General features: G+C 44.0%; 2 protein-coding genes across 6 annotated transcripts in view; one reads left to right on the forward strand and one right to left on the reverse strand.

Moving 5' to 3' along the window:
* Nucleotides 1-3,073: 3,073 nt before the first annotated feature.
* On the forward strand, nt 3,074-7,843 carry LOC134323327 (trichohyalin-like). 3 transcript variants are annotated; one of them, XM_063004817.1, is made up of 6 exons: nt 3,074-3,177; nt 3,306-5,713; nt 5,856-6,481; nt 6,689-6,945; nt 7,071-7,451; nt 7,585-7,843. In XM_063004817.1, exons 2-5 carry the CDS (start codon nt 3,315-3,317, stop codon nt 7,263-7,265), a joined length of 3,477 nt encoding a protein of 1,158 aa, XP_062860887.1. In that variant the 5' UTR covers nt 3,074-3,177; nt 3,306-3,314; the 3' UTR covers nt 7,266-7,451; nt 7,585-7,843. The 3 variants fall into 3 exon arrangements, with proteins under 3 accessions (XP_062860887.1, XP_062860889.1, XP_062860888.1); XM_063004819.1 differs by having other exon boundaries at nt 7,588-7,843; XM_063004818.1 differs by lacking the exon at nt 3,074-3,177 and having other exon boundaries at nt 3,290-5,713.
* A 3,658-nt stretch (nt 7,844-11,501) lies between these two features.
* Nucleotides 11,502-24,646, reverse strand: part of myo5aa (myosin VAa) — a 71,322-nt gene continuing 58,177 nt past the window's right edge. Inside the window, exons 31-42 of one of the 3 annotated variants that reach the window (XM_063004825.1) lie at nt 24,307-24,387; nt 22,981-23,179; nt 21,548-21,604; nt 20,055-20,148; nt 18,362-18,508; nt 17,706-17,860; nt 16,362-16,451; nt 14,691-14,841; nt 14,293-14,575; nt 13,132-13,306; nt 12,953-13,033; nt 11,502-11,826 (exon numbers count right to left, since the gene is read on the reverse strand). In XM_063004825.1, coding sequence (XP_062860895.1) covers nt 11,674-11,826; nt 12,953-13,033; nt 13,132-13,306; nt 14,293-14,575; nt 14,691-14,841; nt 16,362-16,451; nt 17,706-17,860; nt 18,362-18,508; nt 20,055-20,148; nt 21,548-21,604; nt 22,981-23,179; nt 24,307-24,387 — 1,666 coding nt within the window. In that variant the 3' untranslated portion in view covers nt 11,502-11,673. The remainder of the gene's footprint in view (nt 11,827-12,952; nt 13,034-13,131; nt 13,307-14,292; nt 14,576-14,690; nt 14,842-16,361; nt 16,452-17,705; nt 17,861-18,361; nt 18,509-20,054; nt 20,149-21,547; nt 21,605-22,980; nt 23,180-24,306; nt 24,388-24,646) is intronic. The other 2 variants (XM_063004823.1, XM_063004824.1) reach the window with 2 other exon arrangements.

Consider the following 24,646-nt stretch of genomic DNA (forward strand, 5'->3'; position numbering starts at 1 on the left):
TCATTGCTAACAGGTGTATAAAATCAGTTAGGTAAACAGTTTTGGGAAGGCCTATTCCTGTTACAGAATGACAGTGTGCTGAGTGGTGTAGAGTAACTTTAGTGGCCTAAACATCTTTGGGATGAATTGGAACGTTGATAGTAGTGTAGGTTGTTATAGGTTAGTGTAGGTTAATGTAGGTTAGTGTAGGTTGGTGTAGGTTGGTGTGGGTTGGTGTAGGTTAGTGTAATTTGGTATAGGTTAGTGTAGGTTGGTGTAGGTTGGAGTAGGTTTGTGTAGGTTGGTGTAGGTTTGTGTAGGTTGGTGTAGGTTGAAGTAGATTAGTGTAGGTTGGTGTAGGTTTGTGTAGGTTGGTATAGGTTAGTGTAGGTTGGTATAGGTTAGTGTAGGTTGGTGTAGGTTGGAGTAGGTTAGTGTAGGTTGGTGTAGGTTTGTGTAGGTTGGTATAGGTTAGTGTAGGTTGGTGTAGGTTGGAGTAGGTTAGTGTAGGTTGGTGTAGGTTGGAGTAGGTTGGAGTAGGTTATTGTAGGTTTGTGTAGGTTGGTGTAGGTTGGTGTAGGTTGGTGTAGGTTGGAGTAGATTAGTGTAGGTTGGTGTAGGTTTGTGTAGGTTGGTATAGGTTAGTGTAGGTTGGTGTAGGTTGGAGTAGGTTAGTGTAGGTTGGTGTAGGTTGGTGTAGGTTTGTGTAGGTTGGAGTAGGTTTGTGTAGGTTGGTGTAGGTTTGTGTAGGTTGGTGTAGGTTGGAGTAGATTAGTGTAGGTTGGTGTAGGTTTGTGTAGGTTGGTATAGGTTAGTGTAGGTTGGTATAGGTTAGTGTAGGTTGGTGTAGGTTGGAGTAGGTTAGTGTAGGTTGGTGTAGGTTTGTGTAGGTTGGTATAGGTTAGTGTAGGTTGGAGTAGGTTATTGTAGGTTGGTGTAGGTTTGTGCAGGTTAGTGTAGGTTGGAGTAGGTTGGAGTAGGTTATTGTAGGTTGGTGTAGGTTTTTGTAGGTTAGTGTAGGTTGGTGTAGGTTGGAGTAGGTCAGTGTATGTTAGTGTAGGTTTGTGTAGGTTGGATTAGGTTGGAGTAGGTTAGTGTAGGTTGGTGTAGGTTGGAGTAGGTCAGTGTATGTTAGTGTAGGTTTGTGTAGGTTGGATTAGGTTGGAGTAGGTTAGTGTAGGTTGGTGTAGGTTGGAGTAGGTTAGTGTAGGTTGGTGTAGGTTTGTGTAGGTTGGTATAGGTTAGTGTAGGTTGGTGTAGGTTGGAGTAGGTTAGTGTAGGTTTGTGTAGGTTGGTGTAGGTTGGAGTAGGTTGGAGTAGGTTATTGTAGGTTTGTGTAGGTTGGTGTAGGTTGGTGTAGGTTGGAGTAGATTAGTGTAGGTTGGTGTAGGTTTGTGTAGGTTGGTATAGGTTAGTGTAGGTTGGTGTAGGTTGGAGTAGGTTAGTGTAGGTTGGTGTAGGTTGGTGTAGGTTTGTGTAGGTTGGAGTAGGTTTGTGTAGGTTGGTGTAGGTTTGTGTAGGTTGGTGTAGGTTGGAGTAGATTAGTGTAGGTTGGTGTAGGTTTGTGTAGGTTGGTATAGGTTAGTGTAGGTTGGTATAGGTTAGTGTAGGTTGGTGTAGGTTGGAGTAGGTTAGTGTAGGTTGGTGTAGGTTATTGTAGGTTGGTATAGGTTAGTGTAGGTTGGAGTAGGTTATTGTAGGTTGGTGTAGGTTTGTGCAGGTTAGTGTAGGTTGGAGTAGGTTGGAGTAGGTTATTGTAGGTTGGTGTAGGTTTTTGCAGGTTAGTGTAGGTTAGTGTAGGTTGGTGTAGGTTGGAGTAGGTCAGTGTATGTTAGTGTAGGTTTGTGTAGGTTGGATTAGGTTGGAGTAGGTTAGTGTAGGTTGGTGTAGGTTTGTGTAGGTTGGTATAGGTTAGTGTAGGTTGTGTAGGTTTGTGTAGGTTAGGGTAGGTTGGTGTAGGTTAATGTAGGTTAGTGTAGGTTTGTGTAGGTTTGTGTAGGTTAGTGTAGGTTAGTGTAGGTTAGTGTAGGTTGGTATAAGTTAGTGTAGGTTGGTGTAGCTTAATATAGGTTAGTGTAGGTTGGTGTAGGTTTGTGTAGGTTAGTGTAGGTTGGTGTAGGTTAATGTAGGTTAGTGTAGGTTGGTGTAGGTTTGTGTAGGTTGGTATAGGTTGGTGTAGGTTAGTGTAGGTTGGTATAGGTTAGTGTAGGTTGGTGTGGGTTAGTATAGGTTAGTGTAGGTTGGTGTGGGTTAGTGTAGGTTAGTGTAGGTTGGAATAGGTTAGTGTAGCTTAGTGTAGGTTAGTATAGGTTAGTGTAGGTTGGTGTAGGTTTGTGTAGGTTTGTGTAGGTTGGTATAGGTCGGTATAGGTTAGTGTAGTTTAGTGTAGGTTGGTGTAGGTTGGTATAGGTCGGTATAGGTTAGTGTAGTTTAGTGTAGGTTGGTGTAGGTTTGTATAGGTTGGTGTAGGTTGGAGTAGGTTAGTGTAGGTTGGTGTGGGTTAGTGTAGGTTAGTGTAGGTCAGCGTAGGTCAGTGTAGGTTGATATAGGTTGAAGTAAGTTGGTGTAGGTTGGTATAGGTTGGTTGTAACAGCCTACACTGCTTTATGGACTGAATATGCACAAATTCCCACAGACAAACTAAAATCTTAAAAGGAGTGGAGACTGTTATAGCTGCACAAGGTAAAACTTGGTATGGTTTCTCAATGAGATCTTGAACAAGCTCATGATCAGGTGTCCACATACTTTTGGTCAATTACTGTATATGGAGAGCCCACCTATTAACTGAGCAAAGGTGTTCCAGCCACATTCATTGCTAATGTGTATAAAATCAGTTTATAAAACTTTAGTGGCCTGCACTGAGCCCCGACCTCAACTTCTCTAAACACCTTTGGGATGAATTGGAACGTTGGCCGTGGTCAGGTGTCCACATACTTTTGGTCATATGGTGCAAATGTATATAAATGAAGTAAATATGGCACCTTGATACATGTGGGCTACTCAGAGCAGGTGAATCAGGACTGAGCCCCCTCTCCAGCACTCTACTGATGATGTCATAATGAGGCACCACACTCCACTGATGATGTCATAATGCTGTGAGTGGAGAGAAGCTACTGAGCTGCAGCACAGTGATCTGATCACACAGCAGCATTCAGCACAAGCCTTCATTTATCCTCCGAACCAGCAGAACGAACACAGGTCTGATGCTTCCTGCTCCTCCACTCATTTATTCCATCAGTAAATTAACTGGAAACGATCTTTTATTTTATATTTTTATAGATTTAATATCACAGTAAACTATAAAACGTTTCTCTGCTTTTATTTAGACGTGAACGATGAGGATTAGAAAGCTGCTCCGGCGCCTCTTCTGCTGTGGATGCCGGGACGAGGAGTACGAGATGGAGAAGCAGAAGCTCCAGCAGCTCCAGAGAGAGATGAGAGAGCTGGAGAGAGAGATTCAGAGGAGGAGAAAGGAGCTGAAGAGAAAGGAGCAGGACAGACAGAAGAAGCTGGAGAAGAAGAGAAAGCAGAGAAAGTTGAATAGAAAACAGGAGGAGGAGGAAGAGGAGCGAGAACCGAGCCGCGGGATTTATGATGCTTGGAGATCCGACCAAGATGAAAGATTTGAACGGCTGAAGGAACTGAGATCTCGGGCGAGAGAGGTTAAGAACAGGATGGAGAGAGAGAGAACGTACGGGTGGTGTCCAGGAACACAGGACACTTTTCAGCCACAGACTGACCTGGGTAGCGAGGTCAGATCTTCTCTCCTGGCTGAAATGGAAGGTGTGAGAGAGCAACAACGGGCCATTCGTGAAAATAAGAAGATGATGCTGGACAACATCCAGAGTCAGCTGGACAAGCTGAGAAGAATGGTCACTGAGCTGGAGAACAGTTACAGCCTCCAGCATCAGAGATTCAGTCATGAAGATGTAAAGATCAGACATCTTGATGATGTTGTGCTCACAACTGAGAAGGTCAAGCCACTAGAAAATATAGAACTAACCATCAAAGAGTTGAATAAGAAGCTCGACAAGATCTTTAGAAGGAATCCAGCTGAGCACAGACAGCAGAAACATCTGGATGGAAGTGAGACAGAAAGCCCGAGACGAGAGGAACACCCTGAGGAACGAGTGAGAGAACTGGAGAGATTATTGAGGGAAATGAAAAAAGAGGAGGAGAAATGGAATAAGGAGCAGGAGGATCTCAGGCAGCTCCAGGATCAGGAGATGATCAGGAGGAGAGAGGATCAGATCAGGGTGGAAAATGAGAAGAAGAAAGAAACCCTGAGAGCGAAGGAGATGAAGAAGCTGAAAGAAATAGAAGAGCTTCAGGAAAAGATAAAGAGGAGACGTGAGGAGCTGCAGGTGGAGGAGATGGAGGAATTACAGAAGCAGAAAGCAAAAGAGCTGCAGGAGAAATGTGAGGAGCTAAAGAGAGAAAGAAAGCTGATGAAGGAGAATCAGAGAGAAAGAGAAGCCGAGCTAAAGGAGATGATGGAAAAGCTGGAGGAGGAGAGAGGAAGAGCAAACGAAAAAAGAGAGAGAGAATGGAAACGTAAAGAGCAGGAGATGTCTGCTCGATGTAAAGAAATGGAGAAGAGACTTAAGGAGGAGAACGAGGAGAGGAGAAAGGAAACTGAGAGGGAGAACCAGAGATTTCAGATTAACAGCCTCCTCCAGAAAAGTGAGAGAAAACGAAGAGAGGATAAAGAGGAACAAAGAAAAGAAATAGAGAGAGAGAAAGAAAAGAGCAAAGAGAGAGAGATGGAGGAGAAAGAGAGAGAGATGGAGGAGAAAGAGAGAGAAAGCAAGAGAGAGGAAAAGAAAGAACATCCAAAAGAGGAGGAGAAAAGAATCAAGGTGGAGGAGAAAAAGCAAGAGAGAGAAATAGTGAAAGAGAGAGAGATGGAGAAGAAAGAGAGAGAGATACAGGTGGAGGTGAAGATGGATGAGAATGAATATAAGAAGATAGAGGAGGAGAGAGAGAGACGGAGGAACGACAATAAAGAAATAAAGATACAGTGGAAGAAAGAGAGAGAGACAAGGGAAAAGAAAAAGAGTGAGATGGAGGCAAAAGTTAGTGAGATAAAGGAGAAAGAGAGAGAGATTGAGGAGAAAAAGACAGAGATGGAGAAAGAAAGAAAGCTAATGAAGGAGAAGCAGCGAGAAAGAGAAGCCGAGCTAAAGGAGATGATGGAGAAGCTGGAGGAGGAGAGAGGAAGAGCAAACGAAAAAAGAGAGAGAGAATGGAAACGTAAAGAGCAGGAGATGTCTGCTCGATCTAAAGAAATGGAGAAGAAACTGGAGGAGGAGAACGAGGAGAGGAGAAAGGAAACTGAGAGAGAGAGCGAGAGATTTCAGAGTAACAGCCTCCTCCAGAAAAGTGAGAGAAAACGAAGGGAGGATAAAGAGGAACAAAGAAAAGAAATAGAGAGAGAGAAAGAAAAGAGCAAAGAGAGAGAAAGCAAGAGAGAGGAAAAGAAAGAACATCCAAAAGAAGAGGAGAAAAGAATCAAGGTGGAGGAGAAAAAGCAAGAGATGGAAAATGAGAGAGAAATAGTGAAAGAGAGCGAGATGAAGGAGAAGGGGAGAGCAATAAAGGAGAAAAAGAGAAGGATGGAGGAGAATGAGACAGAGATGGAGAAGATTGAGAGAGAGATGGAGGAGAGTGAGACAGAGATGGAGGAGACAGAGACAGAGATGGAGGAGACAGAGATGGAGATGATGAAGCAGAGGTGAGTTGTGAGCTTCTATGAACGGAACGTGTAATGAGGTATTCAGACAGGATTAGTTCTACATGTTGAGTAACAGAATGTGATCATTACCAGAGTATCTCTGAGATTTCACTGTTTGGGATTTTGGCTGCTCTGTGACCAGGTTTGAGGAGGAACGAAAGCAGGTGGAGATGGAGATCCAGAGAGAGGTGGAGGAGCAGGAACAGGAGCAGGTCGAGGAGGAAAGAGAGAAAGAAGGTAAAGAGAGAATGGACGAGGCCGGACAGGAGCCCACAGAGCGACGGCGGCAGGGAGAGAACGATGGGCTGAGAAAGGTGACTGCTCACACAGAGACCCCGGTCACTCAGAAAACCCCTCAGAAGATCATCACCTCAGAGAAGAATCAGGTCAAGACAACCAACCAACCTGGTTCTTCTCCAGACAAACCAGTGCTCAGAAAGGTTCAACGTCTGGATCTAAACCCAGACCTCCCAAAGGAGTCCAGTCAGAGATCAGGATCACCGTCTGCTTCTGGAACATCTTCAGCCCTGAAGAAGAGCTTGAACGTCAAGGAAGAAGCAGAAGAAAACGATAAACCCACAGTGGTGGAGAAGAACAAGATCTGCTGTGAAGACACCAGCACCAAGGAAAAGGAGGAGCCCAAACTCCAGAGCACGACGGGTCTCGTAGTCGGGTGGGTCAATCAGAAGATGAAAGATCGATACCAGAGGAAGATGGAGAAGAGCTTGAGGAGAGAGGAGGAGAATGCAGACAAGTTCTACGTCATCTGTAAGTCTTTTCTTACCGTTTACTAAACTCAAGTCCACCAAAAGTTGGGACAGGATGTGAAATGCTAATAAACAATCAGAAATCGCTGCTTACTGGTGTTATTTACATTACACATCCTGTCCCATCTTTTCTGGAACTGATGTTTTCTCTCACATTCTAAACCACACAGAGTTCATGTCTTATTTTTCTTTGCTTCCCTCCAAACAGGCACTGGTGGTTTCATTCAGGAGGTACGAGTGGCTAAAGTGGAGCAGGAGAAGAGACGGCTTCTGGAGAAGACTGAGAGGAGACGCCAGGAGCTGGAAAATTTCTATAAAAAGTGGGAGGAAATACGACAAGCAATAAAGGAGGACAAGAGGAGGGGGAAGGAGGAGGCTAAAAAGGGAAAGGAGGAGAAGCCCAAGAGGCTGGTGGAGCGCTGGAGAAAGTGGCAGCAGAAGAAAGAGAAGCAGCAGGAGGAGAAGGTGAGGAACTGCTGAGAGGATCCGTCTCCTTCTAGTCATCGTAACGTTTATTTTTAATGGAACATCTTTAACTCTGGATTAAACATGTCGTTCTGTTTTATTTCTGTTTCTTACTCTAACTTCAGGAGCTCAGTCAGACCCATCCAACTTCTCCAAGTGAGGAACCACAGACAGAGAAACCAGAACCTCCAAACAGTTCAGACTCACTGTCTGTGGAACCCAGTCCTGCTTTTCCTAAATGTAAAGCCAGGCTCATCTTCGTCAAGCCCATTAATCCCGTCCCTGAGACCCACAGACGACGAGTCCCATTGGTGCTCTGACTTCCTGTCTAAAACTCACAGTGGTGAGGAGAAGACGGAGAAGCTGCTGTGAGGATTTCAGCATTCTTATACCAGAGCACGATGGGGGGTATAGTGGTGGGGCGGGTGGATAAACCAACATGACACCAGATGGAGAGGATGAGCCTGAAGAGGAAGGAGAACCATGAAGTTCTACCTGTGTGATCAGTGAGTATGATTTTAATAATGGATAAGTGATGATCATGATTCTATAATAAAGTGTGATGGTGAACATGTTCTCCTCAGACGTCCATCGAGAATCAGCACGATTCTGACGTTCTTCACCTTTCTGTTTCTCTAGCAGGACCCGGGACCTGCTAAAGCTAATGCTAACCACTTTCTCCAGTGGCTACGACACCTCCGTGACCCAACTATACGTGGACCACAAGCTTCTGTACAGTGAACCACCAGCTCGACCTTCACCCATCGACTGCTCACCCATCCAGAAGATAACATGAGACGGTGGGGTGACGACACAGCTAGAAGAAGGAGGATCTCTGAGCTCCATCAAAACCTGATCAGAACATTCATTTTCCTCAATAAACATCTGCTTTTCAGAAGCCTATTGTATCACTGGACTTAGGATTTGAACCATGATTCTGGAGCCGTGCAGCACCCACACTACCAGCTAACAGTAACGATGGCGCTGTGGTGCAGCTGGTAGGGTGGGTGCTCCACAGCAACATGAATCCTGCTCTGTAAAATGTTTTGTACTCTTGATGTAACACTGATAAATGAAACAGTGAAGAAATCGACATAATGAGTGGCCGTGTCTGACGGGGTGGGGATGCACGGTCCAAGGGTTTCCTCGTCGCTCCTGCGTAACTGTGACCTCTACTGAGAGAACAAGACTTCCAAAACTAGAGATGGAAGGTCCAATCTCCGTACGCTGTACTGCTCTCCGAGTTGTTGTTGTCCCTACTCATTTTGTGGTTATAACAGGCTCAACTCCTCTGGGAAAGCGTTCCACAAGATTTTGCACAGACTCTCAGACAAAAGAGCATCTGTGATGTTTAACATTAAGGCCTGGCTCACAGTCAGTGTTCTAATTGATCCCTAATTCATAATCAGTGGGGTTGATGTCAGGACCTTTTTTAGTTGTCCTCCGCTGCTGGTGGATCCCTGATTGCAGTCGAGGAGGGTATATTGCTGCTCACGCCTCCTCCGACCCGCGCGCCGTCCTAGCGGGCCCCTTCTTTTCACCCATGCACTCTACACAGGTGCCTCTCTATCTGCTAATCAGGGTCCTTACACAGCGTTTGAAGACCCCACCCACATAGTCCGGTCAACCCGCCCTAGCAGACACGGTGGCCAATTAGTGTCTGCTGCAGGCACTGCCCGCTAGATGGCGCCCAGCCGACCGGGGTGTCCAGAATCTCGCCGCTGGTGTGCTAGTGGGATATCACACTGTTCCACCTGGACGCCTGATGTCAGGACCTCCAAAAACCAGTTGTTTTTGGAGCTTACATTACGCACAGAGGCACAGTCATGCTGGACCTGTAAAAGGCCTTCCCTAAACTGTTGGTACAAAATCAGAAGCATGTTGTTTTCATGCAGAAGTTCCCAACACACAAAAATGCTCAATAAAAAGTTGCATCAGCTTCAGCAGCAAATCCAAACAAATAAAGGAGACCAGACCTGGTGCTTCATGGTATTTAATTAGCTTGTACAGTTAGTACTTGACATTGTACTTGATGGTGAACATGGTGCTCATTACATCTACAGAGACCGACAAACTCATCAGGAGACGAACGCTCCAGCACGGCTCCTCAGAGAAAGAATAATAAGCTGATCTGATTATTAAAAGCAGGGACGATTAGCATTTCTACCATAACGCAGCGCTTCTGTACAGGCGGGTGTGGATTTTATACAGCGGGTACATGAGGGGTTCGGCCGTACGCGTTCTACCCGGGCGTCGCCCATCTGAGACGATTCAGAACCCTAACCCGATCCAGATCAGTAAATCTGTGTGGATTTTAATTACAAGTACAAACAGTCGTGTGATTGATTCTACATGCTAACTTACAGCTGACAGCATAACAGAGAAGAGGAAAATTTATTCAATTACTAACAGTTCTGCAAAATAGCTAGCATTTCCGCTATTTTGGATAAACCGTGTTTCAGTATGAAGCGGCGCTACGTCGGGGGTGAAGCTGTCGGTCACAATCGCTAATTCACGGGTCGATAAAAAACCTCATTTAATAAAGCATGTATTCAAATGCTCACTCAGCTACGAATACTATATGGGCAAAAGTATTGGGACGCCGCTTCCAGTGATTGAATTCATGTGTTTCAGCTACAACAGGTGCTAACAGGTGTAATAAATCAATCATATAATGGAAATTATAGGCTTTCAACTCTGCAGCAACAGTTTAGGGAAGGTCCTTCCCTGTACCAGCATAGGACATGAAGTAAAACTCCAGAGTCCTGCACAGAGTCCCGACCTCAGCCCCACCCGACAGAGCTCGATCAGCGCCCAGCCATCCAAATCCTGTCATCTTTTGACTAAACCGGCACAAATTCCCACACACAGACACACTTCAAATCCTCCCTCAGAAGAGACAGAGGTGAATCTATTATAATAGTTTGCTTTTGAGATGGGACGTCCAGCAAGCTCACGGTCACTGGAGTTCCTTGGTCTTTAAGCAGAGCTTTTCTTCATGTCTTTATACAGCTTGCTTTGTGCACAGTCATGCTGGAACAGACAAGGGCCTTCCCTACACTGTTTATTTGTTTATTAGGAATTTAACGTCATATTTTACACACTTTGGTTACACAAGATTTATCAAACAATTTTGTGTCTCCAATTCACCTCACTTGCACTGTGTGAGGAAACCGCAGAACATGCAAATGCCACACAGAAAGGTCCCGGACTACTCCAACTGGGAATCGAACCCAGGACCTTCTTGCTGTGAGGCGACAGTGCTACCCACAGAGCCACCTCTATAAAGACATGAAGAATATCTCGATTAAAATTAAAGAAGCTCCAGCGTCCTGCACAGAGTCCTGACCTCAGCATCACTCAACAGCTCTGGAATTAACTGGAACACCAACTGAATGGACACAAATTCCCACAGACATGCTTCAAAGTCCTGTGAGAAGCCTTCTCAGAAGAGGTAGAGCTCACTATTTTAATACTGTTCGTTTTTGAATCGAGACTTCCAGCAAGCTCATGAACCTCTTGTCTATATAGAGCTACACAGTCATGCTGGAACAGGTGAGGTCCTTCCCTAAACTGTTGCTGCAAAGTCGGAAGCAGATCGTTTCCCTCATATAATTGATTTATTACACCTGTTAGCAACTGTCGTGGCTGAAACACGTGAATTCAATAATTGAAAGGGGCGTCCAGATACTCTTGTACATATAGAGTACAAATGTTGAGGGTTAAAGCACCACCATTGGACCCTTGAGCGAGGCTCTTAACACCTTCCAGCTCCTTGAAATGCAGTTATTTAATGCGAGTGGCTAGTCCAGACACTTAGCCAGTGCTAATTAGCACACTTAGCTGTACGTCAGAGCCCACAAACGCAGCACAATCATGAAGACTGAAGACAGTCGTGCGGCGCGGGTGTTAGCCAGTGGTTTTAATTATTTATACATAAACCAGGACATTTTATTTTATTTAATATTTGAAACTGCAGCAAAAATAAAAACATTTACAGCAAAAACAAACAAACGTACAAACGCTAACGGCTAAAACGATCCCTGCTTAGCATGGCTGTGTTGTCATGTTGTCGATTTGTGCTGATTCAGTGTTTTGAGGCTAGCTGATATATAAACCACAGCAGCGCGAGAACGTGATGCTAATTTAGCTTTTAAAAAATCCCTCACCAGCACCCGTACAGCTGAAACATGGTGCTTCATCACCACCATCATCATCAGTCATTCAAGAGTAAGATTAGGTAGCTAGCTAAAACTACAAACTACTACTAACAAATAAACATCTACGTGGCGCAGACGCAGTGCGGCGCTCTCTGAAATGCCTCTAGATTATTTTTCTGATATGGACGAACAATATTTCACTACGTACGTTTCATTGAATCGATCGGATCGTCCAGAATGTGGACGCGACCTGTCGCAGAGCGGACCGGAGCAATAAATAAAAGATCTGAGCGTCGATACGTAGCTTTGATAGTTAGCTGTGCACTGTACAGAGTTCTCACTGAAATGTCAACAAAACACAATAAAGAGGAAATGATTGACCTCACAAACCCCTCTACAACCCCCCCCCCCATTCCCAAACACCCGTTATTGATCCGGAACGTTCCCAGCAAGCGTTCCACAGCAGTGTTGGACTAGAACCGAGGAGTCGGTGTGTGTACGTGTACGTGATGTAAGTGAAGTCTGTACAGTGTGAGACGTGACGGGGGAGCGGGACGGGCCGACAGGTCTACACGCGGTTGAGAAAGCTCAGGTTGAGGCTGCCCGGGATCTGGATGGTGTCCAGGGCGAGGGAGGACGGGTTGAAGGGGAACGTGACCGGGTAGATTATCTTGGTATCCAGGAGAAGTTGAGGAGATTCCTTACGGTCCCTCAGACGGTTCTGATACAGAAGAGAGAGCAAAATAATTAGTGCATAATTATAATCAGTAAATAATAACTAGTAAACAATCACTACTTAATAAATAATAATTACTAAATAAATAACAATTAGTAAATAAATAATAATTACTAAATAAATAATGAGTAAATAATAATTACTGTATAAATAATAATTAGTAAATAATAATTACTAACTAAATAATAACTACTATATAATATTTACTAAATAAATAATAACTAGTAATTAAATACTACTTAGTAAACAGTCATTATTAAATAAATAATAAGTAGAAAATAATAATTACTAAATAAATAATAATTAGTAATTAAATAATAATTAGTAAATAACAATTAGCAAATAAATGATAATTAGAAAATAATAATTAGTAAATAAATAATACTTAGTAAATAAATAATAATTACTAAATAATAATTAGTAAATAAATAATAACTAGTAATTAAATAATAATTAGTAAATAATAATTACCAAAAAATAATTACTAAATAATAATTAGTAAATAAATAATAACTAGTAATGAAATTATAACTAGTAATTAAACAATAATTAGTAAATAATAATTACTAAATAAATAATAACTAGTAATTAAATAACAATTAGTAAATAATAATTACCAAATAATAATTACTAAATAATAATTATTAAATAAATAATTAGTTAATAAATAATAATTAGTAAATAAATAATAACTAGTAATTAAATACTAATTCGTAAATAAAAAAATGTCCATCAGCAACAGGGACACACATACAATAGTGCCAAAATTAAGTGGACACCTGACCATGAGCTTGTCGGACATCTTCTAAAACGATTAGACTTGATATGTAGCCCCTATTTCCCCAAACGTCACTCATTTCTGGTTTGGAGTGTGTCTGTGGAAATTTGTGTCCAAAAAGGGCATTTATTGTGCAGTCAGGCACCAACGTTGGCACCAAAGCTTTCCAATATATATCCAAGGTGTTCAGTGGGGTTCAGATCAGGACTCAAACTCATCAGGTGGTATTTAGGCAGGGTATTTAGAAGGGGTGTCCACATACTTTTGACCTTGTGGTGTGTGTTTTTGGCGTGTTTTTGGCGTATTTTGGTAGGCGTGTGACACGGTTCTTACCTGTATGGTTCGGATGAACGTTACAGAAACCCTCTCCTCAAACGCATTGACGGGAGTGTACAGGTTCAACACCTTCACGATCTGTACACGACAGTGAGAAGGGAAAAGTGAGTGTGTGTGTGAGAGAGAGTGTGTGTGTGTGTGTGTGTGAGAGAGTGTGTGTGAGTGTGAGTGTGTACCTGAGAAGTACTGAGAGCGTTACACATGGAGCAAATCGCTTCAGCATCTTCATCGGTTTTCTTTTTAACCTGCAGTAACTGAGCGGCCTGGATCAGCGGCTCCAGAGTTTCCTTCGCTCCACAAACCATCAGGTTCTTCTCCCTCAGCCACTCCTCCAACTGGCTCACGTTATACCTGGAACACACACAAACAGCACCTCCTCACTACAAACCCAACCCTGCTCCAGGTGTCAGGGTTCACATCAGTCCCAGTAATAGAGGCCTGACCAGAGTACCTGTCAGTCCCAGTAAAGAAAAGATCTGTGTACCTGTCAGTCCCAATAACAGAGGCATGACCAGAGTATCTGTCAGTCCCAGTAACAGTGGAATGATGTGTACCTGTCAGTCCCAGTAAAGAAGTGATCTGTGTACCTGTCAGTCCCAGTAAAGAAGTGATCTGTGTACCTGTCAGTCCCAGTAAAGAAGTGATCTGTGTACCTGTCAGTCCCAGTAAAGAAGTGATCTGTGTACCTGTCAGTCCCAGTAAAGAAGTGATCTGTGTACCTGTCAGTCCCAGTAAAGAAGTGATCTGTGTACTGTCAGTCCCAGTGAAGAAGTGATGTGTACCTGTCAGTCCCAGTAAAGAAGTGATCTGTGTACCTGTCAGTCCCAGTAAAGAAGTGATCTGTGTACTGTCAGTCCCAGTAAAGAAGTGATCTGTGTACCTGTCAGTCCCAGTAAAGAAGTGATCTGTGTACTGTCAGTCCCAGTAAAGAAGTGATCTGTGTACTGTCAGTCCCAGTAAAGAAGTGATCTGTGTACCTGTCAGTCCCAGTAAAGAAGTGATCTGTGTACCTGTCAGTCCCAGTAAAGAAGTGATCTGTGTACCTGTCAGTCCCAGTAAAGAAGTGATCTGTGTACCTGTCAGTCCCAGTAAAGAAGTGATCTGTGTACCTGTCAGTCCCAGTAAAGAAGTGATCTGTGTACCTGTCAGTCCCAGTAAAGAAGTGATCTGTGTACCTGTCAGTCCCAGTAAAGAAGTGATCTGTGTACCTGTCAGTCCCAGTGAAGAAGTGATGTGTACCTGTCAGTCCCAGTAAAGTAGGCGTGGCCTGTGTACCTGTCAGTCCCAGTGAAGGGGGCGTGGCCTGTGTACCTGATGATGAATTACTGATAGATCACCTGATCTGCATGCCCTTGCTCCAGGAGCACATGTCCTTGCGCAGCAGCAGGTTGTTGAGCGTGACGGCGCCGACGATGTAAAACTGCTGCTTGACGACCTGCTTAATTAGCTCGGGGTCGTTGCCGTGGTGACACATGATGCTGTGGAAGGAGTTGAGCTGGCGGAGGATGGAGTCGAGGGTGAACGTCCCCTCATCGGCCACGCTGGACGTCCTCTTCCTCAGACCAGTGGGCTTCACACCTGACACACCCTGGATGGTCTCGTGTTCCAGCATGCCGGACACTGAACACACACACACACACACACACACACACACACACACATTAATAGTAGTAGATAGTAGTAACCTTCAAGCCTTCAAGTATGTGTGTGTGTGTGTGTGTGTGTGTACACTAACCGATCATGGGCTGCAGGATGTTCTCCATACACTTGATGAGCTGCTGGTAGATCTGAATGGCTAAATCACTGAGGACCTGTCGATACTCGGCCAGATCGAAGTTGGACAGACAGTGATCGTTCTGCTTCGTTGTGTTATACTTCATAAATTGCTGCAAGAAAAACAAGTCAGAAATAATGTAAAAAAATGTTAATTAATTATAAATAATGTCAAAAATTCAAATTAATTATGTATAGTTTTATAAATAATGTAAAATAATTGTATATATAAACAATAAAAAACTATAAATAAAGAAAATAAAAAATGATGTACACAAATTATAAATAATGTAAACAACAAAATAAATAATAAATAATGTAAAAAATAAAAATAAATTATAAATAATGTAAAAAATAAGAAATAATGTAAAAACTAAAAATAAATTATAAATAATGTAAAAAATAAGAAATAATGTAAAAAATAAGAAATAATGTAAACAATAATAAATGGCGGAGCGGTCCGGGTCCTTTCTGTGTGGAGTTTGCATGTTCTCCCCGTGTCCTTGTGGGTTTCCTCCGGGAGCTCCGGTTTCCTCCCACAGTACAAAAACATGCAGCCAGGCTAATTGGAGATGCTAGGATGCATAAACCAGCGCACTGTAGTGCCGGTCCCAAGCCCGGATAAATAGGGAGGGTCGTGTCAGGAAGGGCATCCGGCGTAAAAACTGTGTCAAATCAATAATCCCCTATCGGGAGCAGCCGAGGAAATAGAATGCAAACGATAATAAATAATGTTAAAAATAAATTATAATTCATGTAAAAAATAAGAAATAATGTAAACAATAAAAAATAATGTAAAAAATATGAAATAATGTAAACAATAAAAAATAATGTAAAAAATATGAAATAATGTAAACAATAAAAAATAATGTAAAAAAATATGAAATAATGTAAACAATAAAAAATAATGTAAAAAAATATGAAATAATGTAAACAATAAAATAAATAATAAAATATGTAAAAAAAATGATAAATTATGTAAACAATAAAATTTATTTAAAAAAGATTTTTTAATAATGTAAAATAAATAATTTTATAAATAATATAAAAATAATAAAAAATAAACAACGTAAACAAAGTGATTATAAATAATGTAAAATATACATTATAATAATATAATATATAATATATACCAATAAAAAATGTGAGAATTACAGATAATGTTTTATGATCTCTAACAAACTTCAGTCAGGCTTCAGTGTCACTTACTTTGGAGCAGAAGCTTTTTCCTTAATGTAAAGTGCTGTAAAGCTCACTTGACTGTGGACAGTGATATCTGTGTTCCACCAGCTTCCTAGTTATGGTGACCTGCTTCTGTCAGTATTTGGATTATATCTGACCACTCACACAAATTTTCTCATAAGGTGACCATGACAGAGACGCCACTGTTCCACGTACTTTATACTTACAGACGATTGTTTAAATGGATCACAAATCTTAGGACGTGACCTGAGATGACCATCAAAGATTGCAAACTAGCCCTATTTAAGTGGACGACACTTAGAAATCAGGAATCAAGAATTAGGAGGCTGTGCAACTTGTACACCTCTTGTGGGATGACTTGCTGATGCTACTGATTTAGCCTGACGTGTGTGTGTGTGTGTGTGTGTGTGTGTGTGTGTGTGTGTGGTACCTCGTCTCCGCTGTATTGTTTCAGACAGTGCAGGAAGCGACACGTATTGGCCAACCAGAAGGACACCGTCTCAAAATCGTCGCCCCGTTTCTACAGAGACACACAGAGAGAGAAATGCAGGTCAGGAGACGTGTGGGAGGAACAGGAAACACTTCACCGTGGCACTCGGCGACCTCTGTCCCGCTACACCGCTGGACTAAGGTGACCAGAGGCTAAAGGTCCACGCTAGTCTCACTGTATTCTTCCACCACTGGTGCAGGAGTCGCTGTTGAAGCGGTTTGGAGGACTCAGCAATGGCCAACTGTTTTATGAGTGCCAGACCAGACCATGGCACTAATGGGCTAGTGGATCTGCCCACTGCACCACCCAAGTGCCATCAGTCCCTGATCTGACACTGACCCAGTCTAACACAAACGGGTACAGATTTAAAAACGCTGTCCATATGTTTTTCCCACTGTACACTAAGTACATTCACATTAGCAGGCGACAAGTTAAGAGCAGCAGTAATCAGAAGGCTGTCGGTTCAAGCCCCACCACCGCCAAGTTGCCACTGTTGGGCCCTTAATCCTCAGTTGCTCGAACTGCATTTAGTCATAGCTGTAAGTCGCTTTGGATAAAAGCGTCCTAAATGCTGACAGGGCAGTTGTAGCTTAGTGGTTAAGGTACTGGACTAGTAATCGAAAGGTCACTGGTTTAAGCCCCACCACTGCCAAGTTGCCCTTAACCCTCCATTGCTTAGACAGTGTACTGTCTCTGTACCATAAGTCTCTTTGGAGAGAAGCTCCTGCTTAATGCTGAAAATGCAACTGTAGGTCTGGCAGAACAAATGAAAATGATTTATTTAAATGTAATTAATTTGGTGCAGCGTTAGAGTAGCTGTAACGGTTAAGGTACTGGACCAATAATCCAAAGGTTGCCGGTTTAAGCCCCACCACTGCCAGATATCAACTCTCAATCTTAAACGTACGTGGTAAAAAATTATACAGATTTCAGAATAATATCCACATCCTGCCACCCGAACGGTGTTGATAACCTAACAGAAATACTTGAGGTACACAACTGATCCACTGGATCTACCAGGGTCAGTCACCGGGATTTGTATTACATTAAGAACTTGGCCACGGTTCCTAACTCTGGCCTGGTGTAACACCTATGTGGGAACACGCTACACCCTGCATTCTCCTCCACCGCTCTCTTGTGACGGGCCTGTTAAAGACGCAACAAGGAGATTCATCAACCCTGATTCATAAAGCTGTAAATGAACAGTTCTTGTGCTAATGTGGCTTCCAGGGCTAGTTTGGAACTCAGTAGTGTGTGTGTGTGTGTGTGTGTGTGTATGTGTACTTTGAGGATCTTCTTGATACTGTTGATGACGGAGGTCAGCAGCGCTCTGACTTTCTGGTCATCGTTGACGTAGTCGGCGTGTCGTAAGCACATGAAGAGGATGTACGCGGGTAAACCAGGGATCAGATTCACCGCCACGCCACGAGGCTTCAGCTCTACACACACACACACACACACACACACACACACAGAACAGAGTGAACACTATAAAACTGTGATCCATGTGGGGCATGGATAAGTATCCGTCGAAATACCATCAAGCCCTCAGACAGCACTGCATGAGAAACTGTCAGCTGCTGTAATATAAAAGCCACATGGGCTTGGGAGTACTTCAGAAAACCGTTGTCACTAAGCACAGTCCACCGCTGCATCAAGAAGTGCAACCTGAAACTCTGAGTCCACGTTTTAGCTGTTCTCTGTTGTTATCAGCTAAGCGTGTAAAACTCATGGGCGCATCAGTGCCCACGGCATGGGTGGCTTGCATATGTGTGAAGTCCAGTTCTGTCTCCTACTAAAAATGTATGAAGAGGAGAATCAGACGACGGCGAGCACGGAGCATTAATATACCAAAAACTGGCGCACATGTTCCTTACACGTGTATATAAACTATTACTGTACACAGTGTGTGTAAGAGTGTGTGTGTGTGTGTGTTGTACCCAGGATGAGGTTCTTGACCAGTTTGAGTTCGTCCTCTTTCTTGTACTCCAACATTCCCTGGAACTCTTTCTCTCTGCGCGGAATGTTGACCGGACGTATCGGCTCGTCCACCATCTGACCCGGAGACACGTTCTCCACCTGTCCGCCTACACACACACACACACACACACAATATCCAATGACCATTAATTACAGTCCTGTTACGAGAAGCCCGTCCACGAGTCCTGTTACTGTAACATAAAAGCTTTAGAAGCAACAACAGACCAGCGGTGAAGCTGCATAAACCACACAGACCAACTGCATGATAAAAATCCCTGCAGTCATGGTCCTAAATTTCTCCAAAGAGTGAAGACTCAGGGATACCATTCATGTATATAGTTCATTCTTTGTCTTTTTTATCACAGCTTTATCTTGGTCAGGGTCGCGGTGGGTTCAATTCATTGGGTGAAATGCAGGAAACACCCCAGACAGGTCGCCAGTCCGGCAGTTTCTAGTATCTCCAATCAACCTGACTGCATGTTTTTGGACTGTGGGAGGGAATCGAAGCACATGGCATATGGACACAGGGAGAACATGCAAACTCCACACAAAAAAGAATCAAACCCAGGCCCTTCTTGCTGTGAGCCACCATACAGCCCCACAGGGACACCAGCCCAAAATTAATGCAGATGAGTCTGGAATGAATTGTTCTTGTGACAGGTGTCTACAAACTTTTTGAGACCATCAGCTACTGTAATGACACAGAATGTGTGTGTGTGTGTGTGTGTAGCAGTTGTAGCCTAGCGGTTAAAGTACTGGACTAGTAAGCACAAGGTTGCTGGTTCAAACCTCACCACTGCCTTGTTGCCACTGTTGGGCCCTTAAGCAAGGCCCTTAGCTCTTAATTGCTTAGACTGTATAATGTAAGTCGCTTTGGATAAAAGCGTCTGCTAAATGCTGAAAATGTAAATGTGTGTCAGAGATGCACAAGTCGCACACACAGCAACTTCGGACTCGACCCGTGACTCGCAAAAAATGACTCGTAGACAACATCTGTTAAAATTAGTTACGTGTGACAATTGCTGTTATTTGCATTTATTCAGTTTGCGTAACACAGATGACGTGGTAATGAAACACTCGATCGGCTTTCTAACGACTTCCTGTTTTACTTCACGACCGGAAAAAGTTTGGAGGTTTTTAATTATAAGCACATTTATAAAATAACGGATTATATTCCTAATGGGACACACGCTTATAAATGTAATAGCATCTGGAAGAACAGAAGCTAAGGTAAGCAGCGGTTATGATTGTTTTGCTGTGTTTTGGATTTTGGCCGCTGTGTACGTATCAGTCGAAGCTTTTAACTGGAACCTTCTCGTTACAGAAATTACATTATTTTACACAATGACGAAGGAAGTAAAGGCACGAAGTAAAACGGCTAAATACACTCGCTAATCTGTTGTTGTTTTTTATCTGAACTTACAGATTATTTCTTTATTTCTACGCTACATTTACAATATATGTTTTGTGTAGATTATATTGACTCGTGACTTGACTCGGACTCTAGTCTAAAGACTCGTGACTTGACTCGTATTTTGTGACTTGTGAACATCTCTGATGTGTGTGTATGTGTTGTGTGTATGTGTTGTGCGTTTGTGTGTATGTGTGTATATGTATGTGTGAATGTATGTGTTAGTGTGTGTGTGTTTTTACCCTCCAGGTCGTTGATCTTCTTGGCGAACACCTTGAGCTGTTTCTTCAGCTTGCGTACCGTCTTGTCCTGTTTCTCCAGCTGCTCCATGAGGTCCTGCAACACACACACACACACAGTTAGTCCATCGCTCAGACGAGGCAGGGCACACATGAGGGCAGCGGGGGGGCAGTCGGGGTATTTAGGGTGCAGGAAACACTTGAGAAGAGAAGCATGTTAGAGATCCGACTCTAGAGAGAGAGAGTGATTATTAGTCGCCTCGCAGAACCAGACGTGATGTGTAACGAGATCTGACGTCTGAGGAGCTCAGCCACACCCACAGACGTCCTGAAACCTGCATTTATTCCTGCTTACATATTCCTTACGAATGTTCGGGAAATAGGCTTACCGTTTGACGTAGTTATTTCTGAAGTGTTTACGTTTGTGGAATTAAGCAGACGCTTTTACAACTGTGACAAATTACATTTCTTTTTTTTTTTATAGATTTTATTTATGCATTTTCTCCCCTTTTTCTCCCTTTTATCACGTCCAACTGCCCGATTGCGTCATGCTTCCTCTCCAATGCCGATCCCCACTCTGATTGAGGAGAACGAAGCTAACCCACGCCCCCTCAGACACGTGGGCAGCAGCCGTATGCATCTTATCACCTACACTTTGACGAGTGCAATGCAGCTCAGCATTGTGAACGGAGAGACACACCCTGACAGCACTCTTTTCTCATCAGTCATGTGAGAGAGAGACCCACATCCGGCTTAGTCCCGCCCATATCTGAACAACAGGCCAATCGTTGTTCATGTGGCCGCTCAGCCTCAGCCGACAGGCAGAGCCGAGATCGATACGATGTATTCGAGATCCCAGCTCTGGTGTCCAGCGTGTGTTTTTACCGCTGCGCCACCTGAGCGGCCACAAATTACATTTCAAGCCAAGTGAGGATTGTAGGCCTTGCCCAATCCCAATAGTGAGTCCCAATAGTGGGGCTTGAACCAGTGACCTTCCGATTACTAGAGCAGTACCCTAATCATAGAGCTACAACTGCTCCAACGCTTCATGCTTAATTTTCACACTTTAATGACAGAACCATCCGGACTGATATCAGTGAAAGGTGCAGACAGGTGGAAGTTGTTTACAGAGCACAGGTGAGTGATTTCCGGCTGCATCCACAACCCTCATGTAGTGTGGATCTGTACGACTAGTTGTGCAAAAACTGTTTAGTAAAGTAGGAAGATATGGAACAGTTGTGGCTTTACGCTCCAGGATCAACCCTGATGAGTCTCTCCAGACGTTCAGTCTCGTTAACGTCTGGCCCTGCGAGGCTGACAGAGGTGTGTGTGCTGAATCACAGCGCTGTGGGTTAAACACATACAGCCGTGTGCAGTTAGAGCTCCGATTCTGTGCAATACACACCAGTGTTTAGTGCTCACACACGTGCACCACACACACACACACACACACACACACACACACACACACACACACACACACGCGCACTACATACAATCATCCTGCGCAGGACGTTGATTTTGTACACCTTTGGATCCTCAGGTGGGCACTCCTATGAATCAAAGTTACAGTAATGATCACACACACACGCACACCATTAAATACGGGAAATCATACACACGTCCACATTAATACTCGATCAAGCTGCATTTATAGCATAAAAGACCAATCCCGGGAATAAATGTCGTTCACATGACTCAGCGGGGTGTCCAGGTCAGCTGATCAATTCAAACTGTTCCTCCGAAAATACACAATATGGTCAAAAGTATTGGGACGCCCCTTCTAATTCACAAATTCAGTCACAACAGCTCCTAACAGGAGAAATAAATCAATCATATAAAGGAAATTATACGTTTTTGACTTTGCAGCAGCAGTTTCGGGAAGGACCTCTCCTGTTCCAGCATGACTGTACCCCTGTGCACAAAGCACCGCCCAGAGCCCTGACCTCAGCCACACTCAACAGCCCTGGGATGAACCGGAACATCAACCAACATCAGTGCCCAGTTATACAAATCAGCTCTTTTGACCAAATGGGCACAAATTCCCACAGTTATCCTTCAAAGCCTTGTGAGAAGCCTTCTCAAAAGAAAAGAAAAGATCACACAGCGGTCACTCTGCTTTAATACAGTTTGCTTTTAAAACCACATGTCCGACAAGCTCACGGTCAGGTGTCCAAATACTTTTGGCCGTACAGTTAGAGGCACTGTCGTGATGTTATTGTAACCTTGCAGCTCTCGCTTAAACACTATAAGGCCAAAAGTATTTGGACACCTGACCTGACCGTGAGCTTGCTGAGCGTCCAATTTCTATAACAAACGAGAAGGCTCCTCACAAGACTTTGAAGTGTCTCTGTGGGAATTTGTACCACTGGGCGCCGATGCTGGTCAAGAAACCCTCAGTTGATGTTCCGGTTCATTCCAAAGCTGTACAGTGGGGATGTGATCAGGACTCTGTGTCATGCTGGAACAGGGAAGGGCCTTCCCTATACTGTTGCTGCATAGTCGGAAGCACATTGTTTACACCTGTTAGCAACTATTGTGGCTGAAACACAAGGCGCAATGCTTTTGTACATATATATTGTAGCTTAGCACAGTGATCAGACTTGAACGGGGTAAAAGCAAGAGGTGACACAGAGGTCTAGCTCCTGTACACGTTCATTATCATAGGGAAGGACCAGAATACACTAATATAAGACGTGCTGACTTCCATAAATCAGGAATTGACTATAAAAACCAAACAGGACGCGAGTGCATTTTGGTTTCAGTGTCAGTGAGGAGGACGACTAGAGAGGCAAAAATTTTAAGAGTTACGGCTAAAAGTTTGGAATCAGCTCCTCCATGCCAACAAGTCAAACCAGAAGGTTGTCGCGGGAACCCACAGTAGTAGCATGGCGTTCCTAATGAAGTGGCCGGCGGGCGTGGCACGTACCAGGTTCTCGTTGGTCAGGCGGGTGATCTCGTGCTGCAGACTGGCCTCGATACGAGCCTCGGGCGGGAGCTGCAGGTTCTGGGTGAGCAGCTGCTGCTGCCGCTGGTTCTCCTCCTTCAGACAGTGCAGCTCGCCGCGCAGCCCCTCCAGCTCGGCCTCATGGGAGCGCCGCTGAGCCTGCAGCTGGCACTCCAGCAACCTGCAAACACACACACACACACACACACACACACACACACACACACACACGCACACACACACAGAGCAACCGAGTGTGAGTCCAGCAGCAGGACCGGACGTTAAGATTCAAGCATCTAAGAGGAGCTGCATCCAAGAACCCAGGAACCTGAAAGAAACCAGGAGAAACCAGCAGGTCCAGAGTCGACTGGTCAGAGAACGTCCTCTTTAATAATGACACTGTATGGTCAAAAGTATTTGGACACCTGAGAAGCTTCTCTCAAGACTTTGAAGTATCTCTGTGGGAATTTGTGCCCATTCAGTCAAAAGAGCTGGTTTGTATGGCTGAGCACTGATGGTCGATGTTCCAGTTCATCCCAGAGCTGTTGAGTGGGGCGCAGTCATGCTGGAACAGGAAAGGACCTTCCCTAAACTGTTGCTGCACAGTTGGAAGCATGTCATTCCCTTTATATGACTGATTTATTACACCTGTTAGCAACTGTCGGGGCTCAAACACATGAATTACAAGTGGTGTCCCAATACTTTTGTCCATATAGCGTATGTTAGTGTTTTAAAGCGGAACAGAAAGTAAACAGACGGCATAGCTGTTTAGAAGTTTTGTATGTTCTCCAAGGCTTCCCTCCCACCCTCCAGAAAATGCAGAAGATGGATTGGCAGGTGAAAATGTATTTGACGTTAGTTAGCAAGTGGTGAATGGAAATCCCTGGAACACACTGACGCCCTGTTCAGGACGCTTTCCTGGGACTCACAGCAACCCTGACCAGGAAGAAGCGGTTAGTGAAGTTCAAAGACGAGCACGAGATCACACTCACATCAGTGAGTATAGTAAGTATACACACCCTGCCATTAATGCTCACACACACGCACACACACACCAAAACCCTTACACAAACCCAGTTCCGAAAAAGTTGGGACAGTGGGTAAAATGCAATAGCGCATATATGACATATCTAACGTTTTACTTAATTAGCTTTATTCATTCCTGCGTGAAAATGCAAGTGCTAGACCGGCCGGGCTGCAGTTAAACAGCTCAAGTGCTCCATCAAGCAAGGGTTTTGTATTTACATTTTTCTTACTGTCCCAACTTTTTTGGAAGGTGGGTTAAACATGCACACACACTGGTGTAACCTGTTGGTCTCCTTTAAGCCCTCATAGACCAGCCACAGTTCTCCATCCTCATTCATCTTACGCATGTCAGGAAGTGGGGATCTAACACAGGGAGGAACACCACACGACACAGGGAGGAACACCACACAACACAGGGAGGAACACCACACAACACAGGGAGGAACACCACACAACACAGGGGAGGAACACCACACAACAGAAAAAGGAACACCACACAACACAGGGAGGAACAGCACACAACACAAGGAGGAACGCCACACAACACAGGGAGGATCAGCACACAACACAGGGAGGAACACCACACAACACAGGGAGGAACACCACACGACACAGGGAGGAA

The sequence above is a fragment of the Trichomycterus rosablanca genome, chromosome 11 (assembly GCF_030014385.1).
Source record: "Trichomycterus rosablanca isolate fTriRos1 chromosome 11, fTriRos1.hap1, whole genome shotgun sequence".
Lineage (NCBI taxonomy): Eukaryota > Metazoa > Chordata > Actinopteri > Siluriformes > Trichomycteridae > Trichomycterus > Trichomycterus rosablanca.

Excerpts from the sequence above, each read along its gene's own strand:
- LOC134323327 (XM_063004817.1), top strand. The coding sequence starts at position 3,315 with ATGAGGATTAGAAAGCTGCTCCGGCGCCTCTTCTGCTGTGGATGCCGG. Across the intron at positions 5,714-5,855 it reads ATGGAGATGATGAAGCAGAG|GTTTGAGGAGGAACGAAAGC; the intron begins GTGAGTTGTGAG and ends CTCTGTGACCAG. Across the intron at positions 6,482-6,688 it reads AGACAAGTTCTACGTCATCT|GCACTGGTGGTTTCATTCAG; the intron begins GTAAGTCTTTTC and ends CCCTCCAAACAG.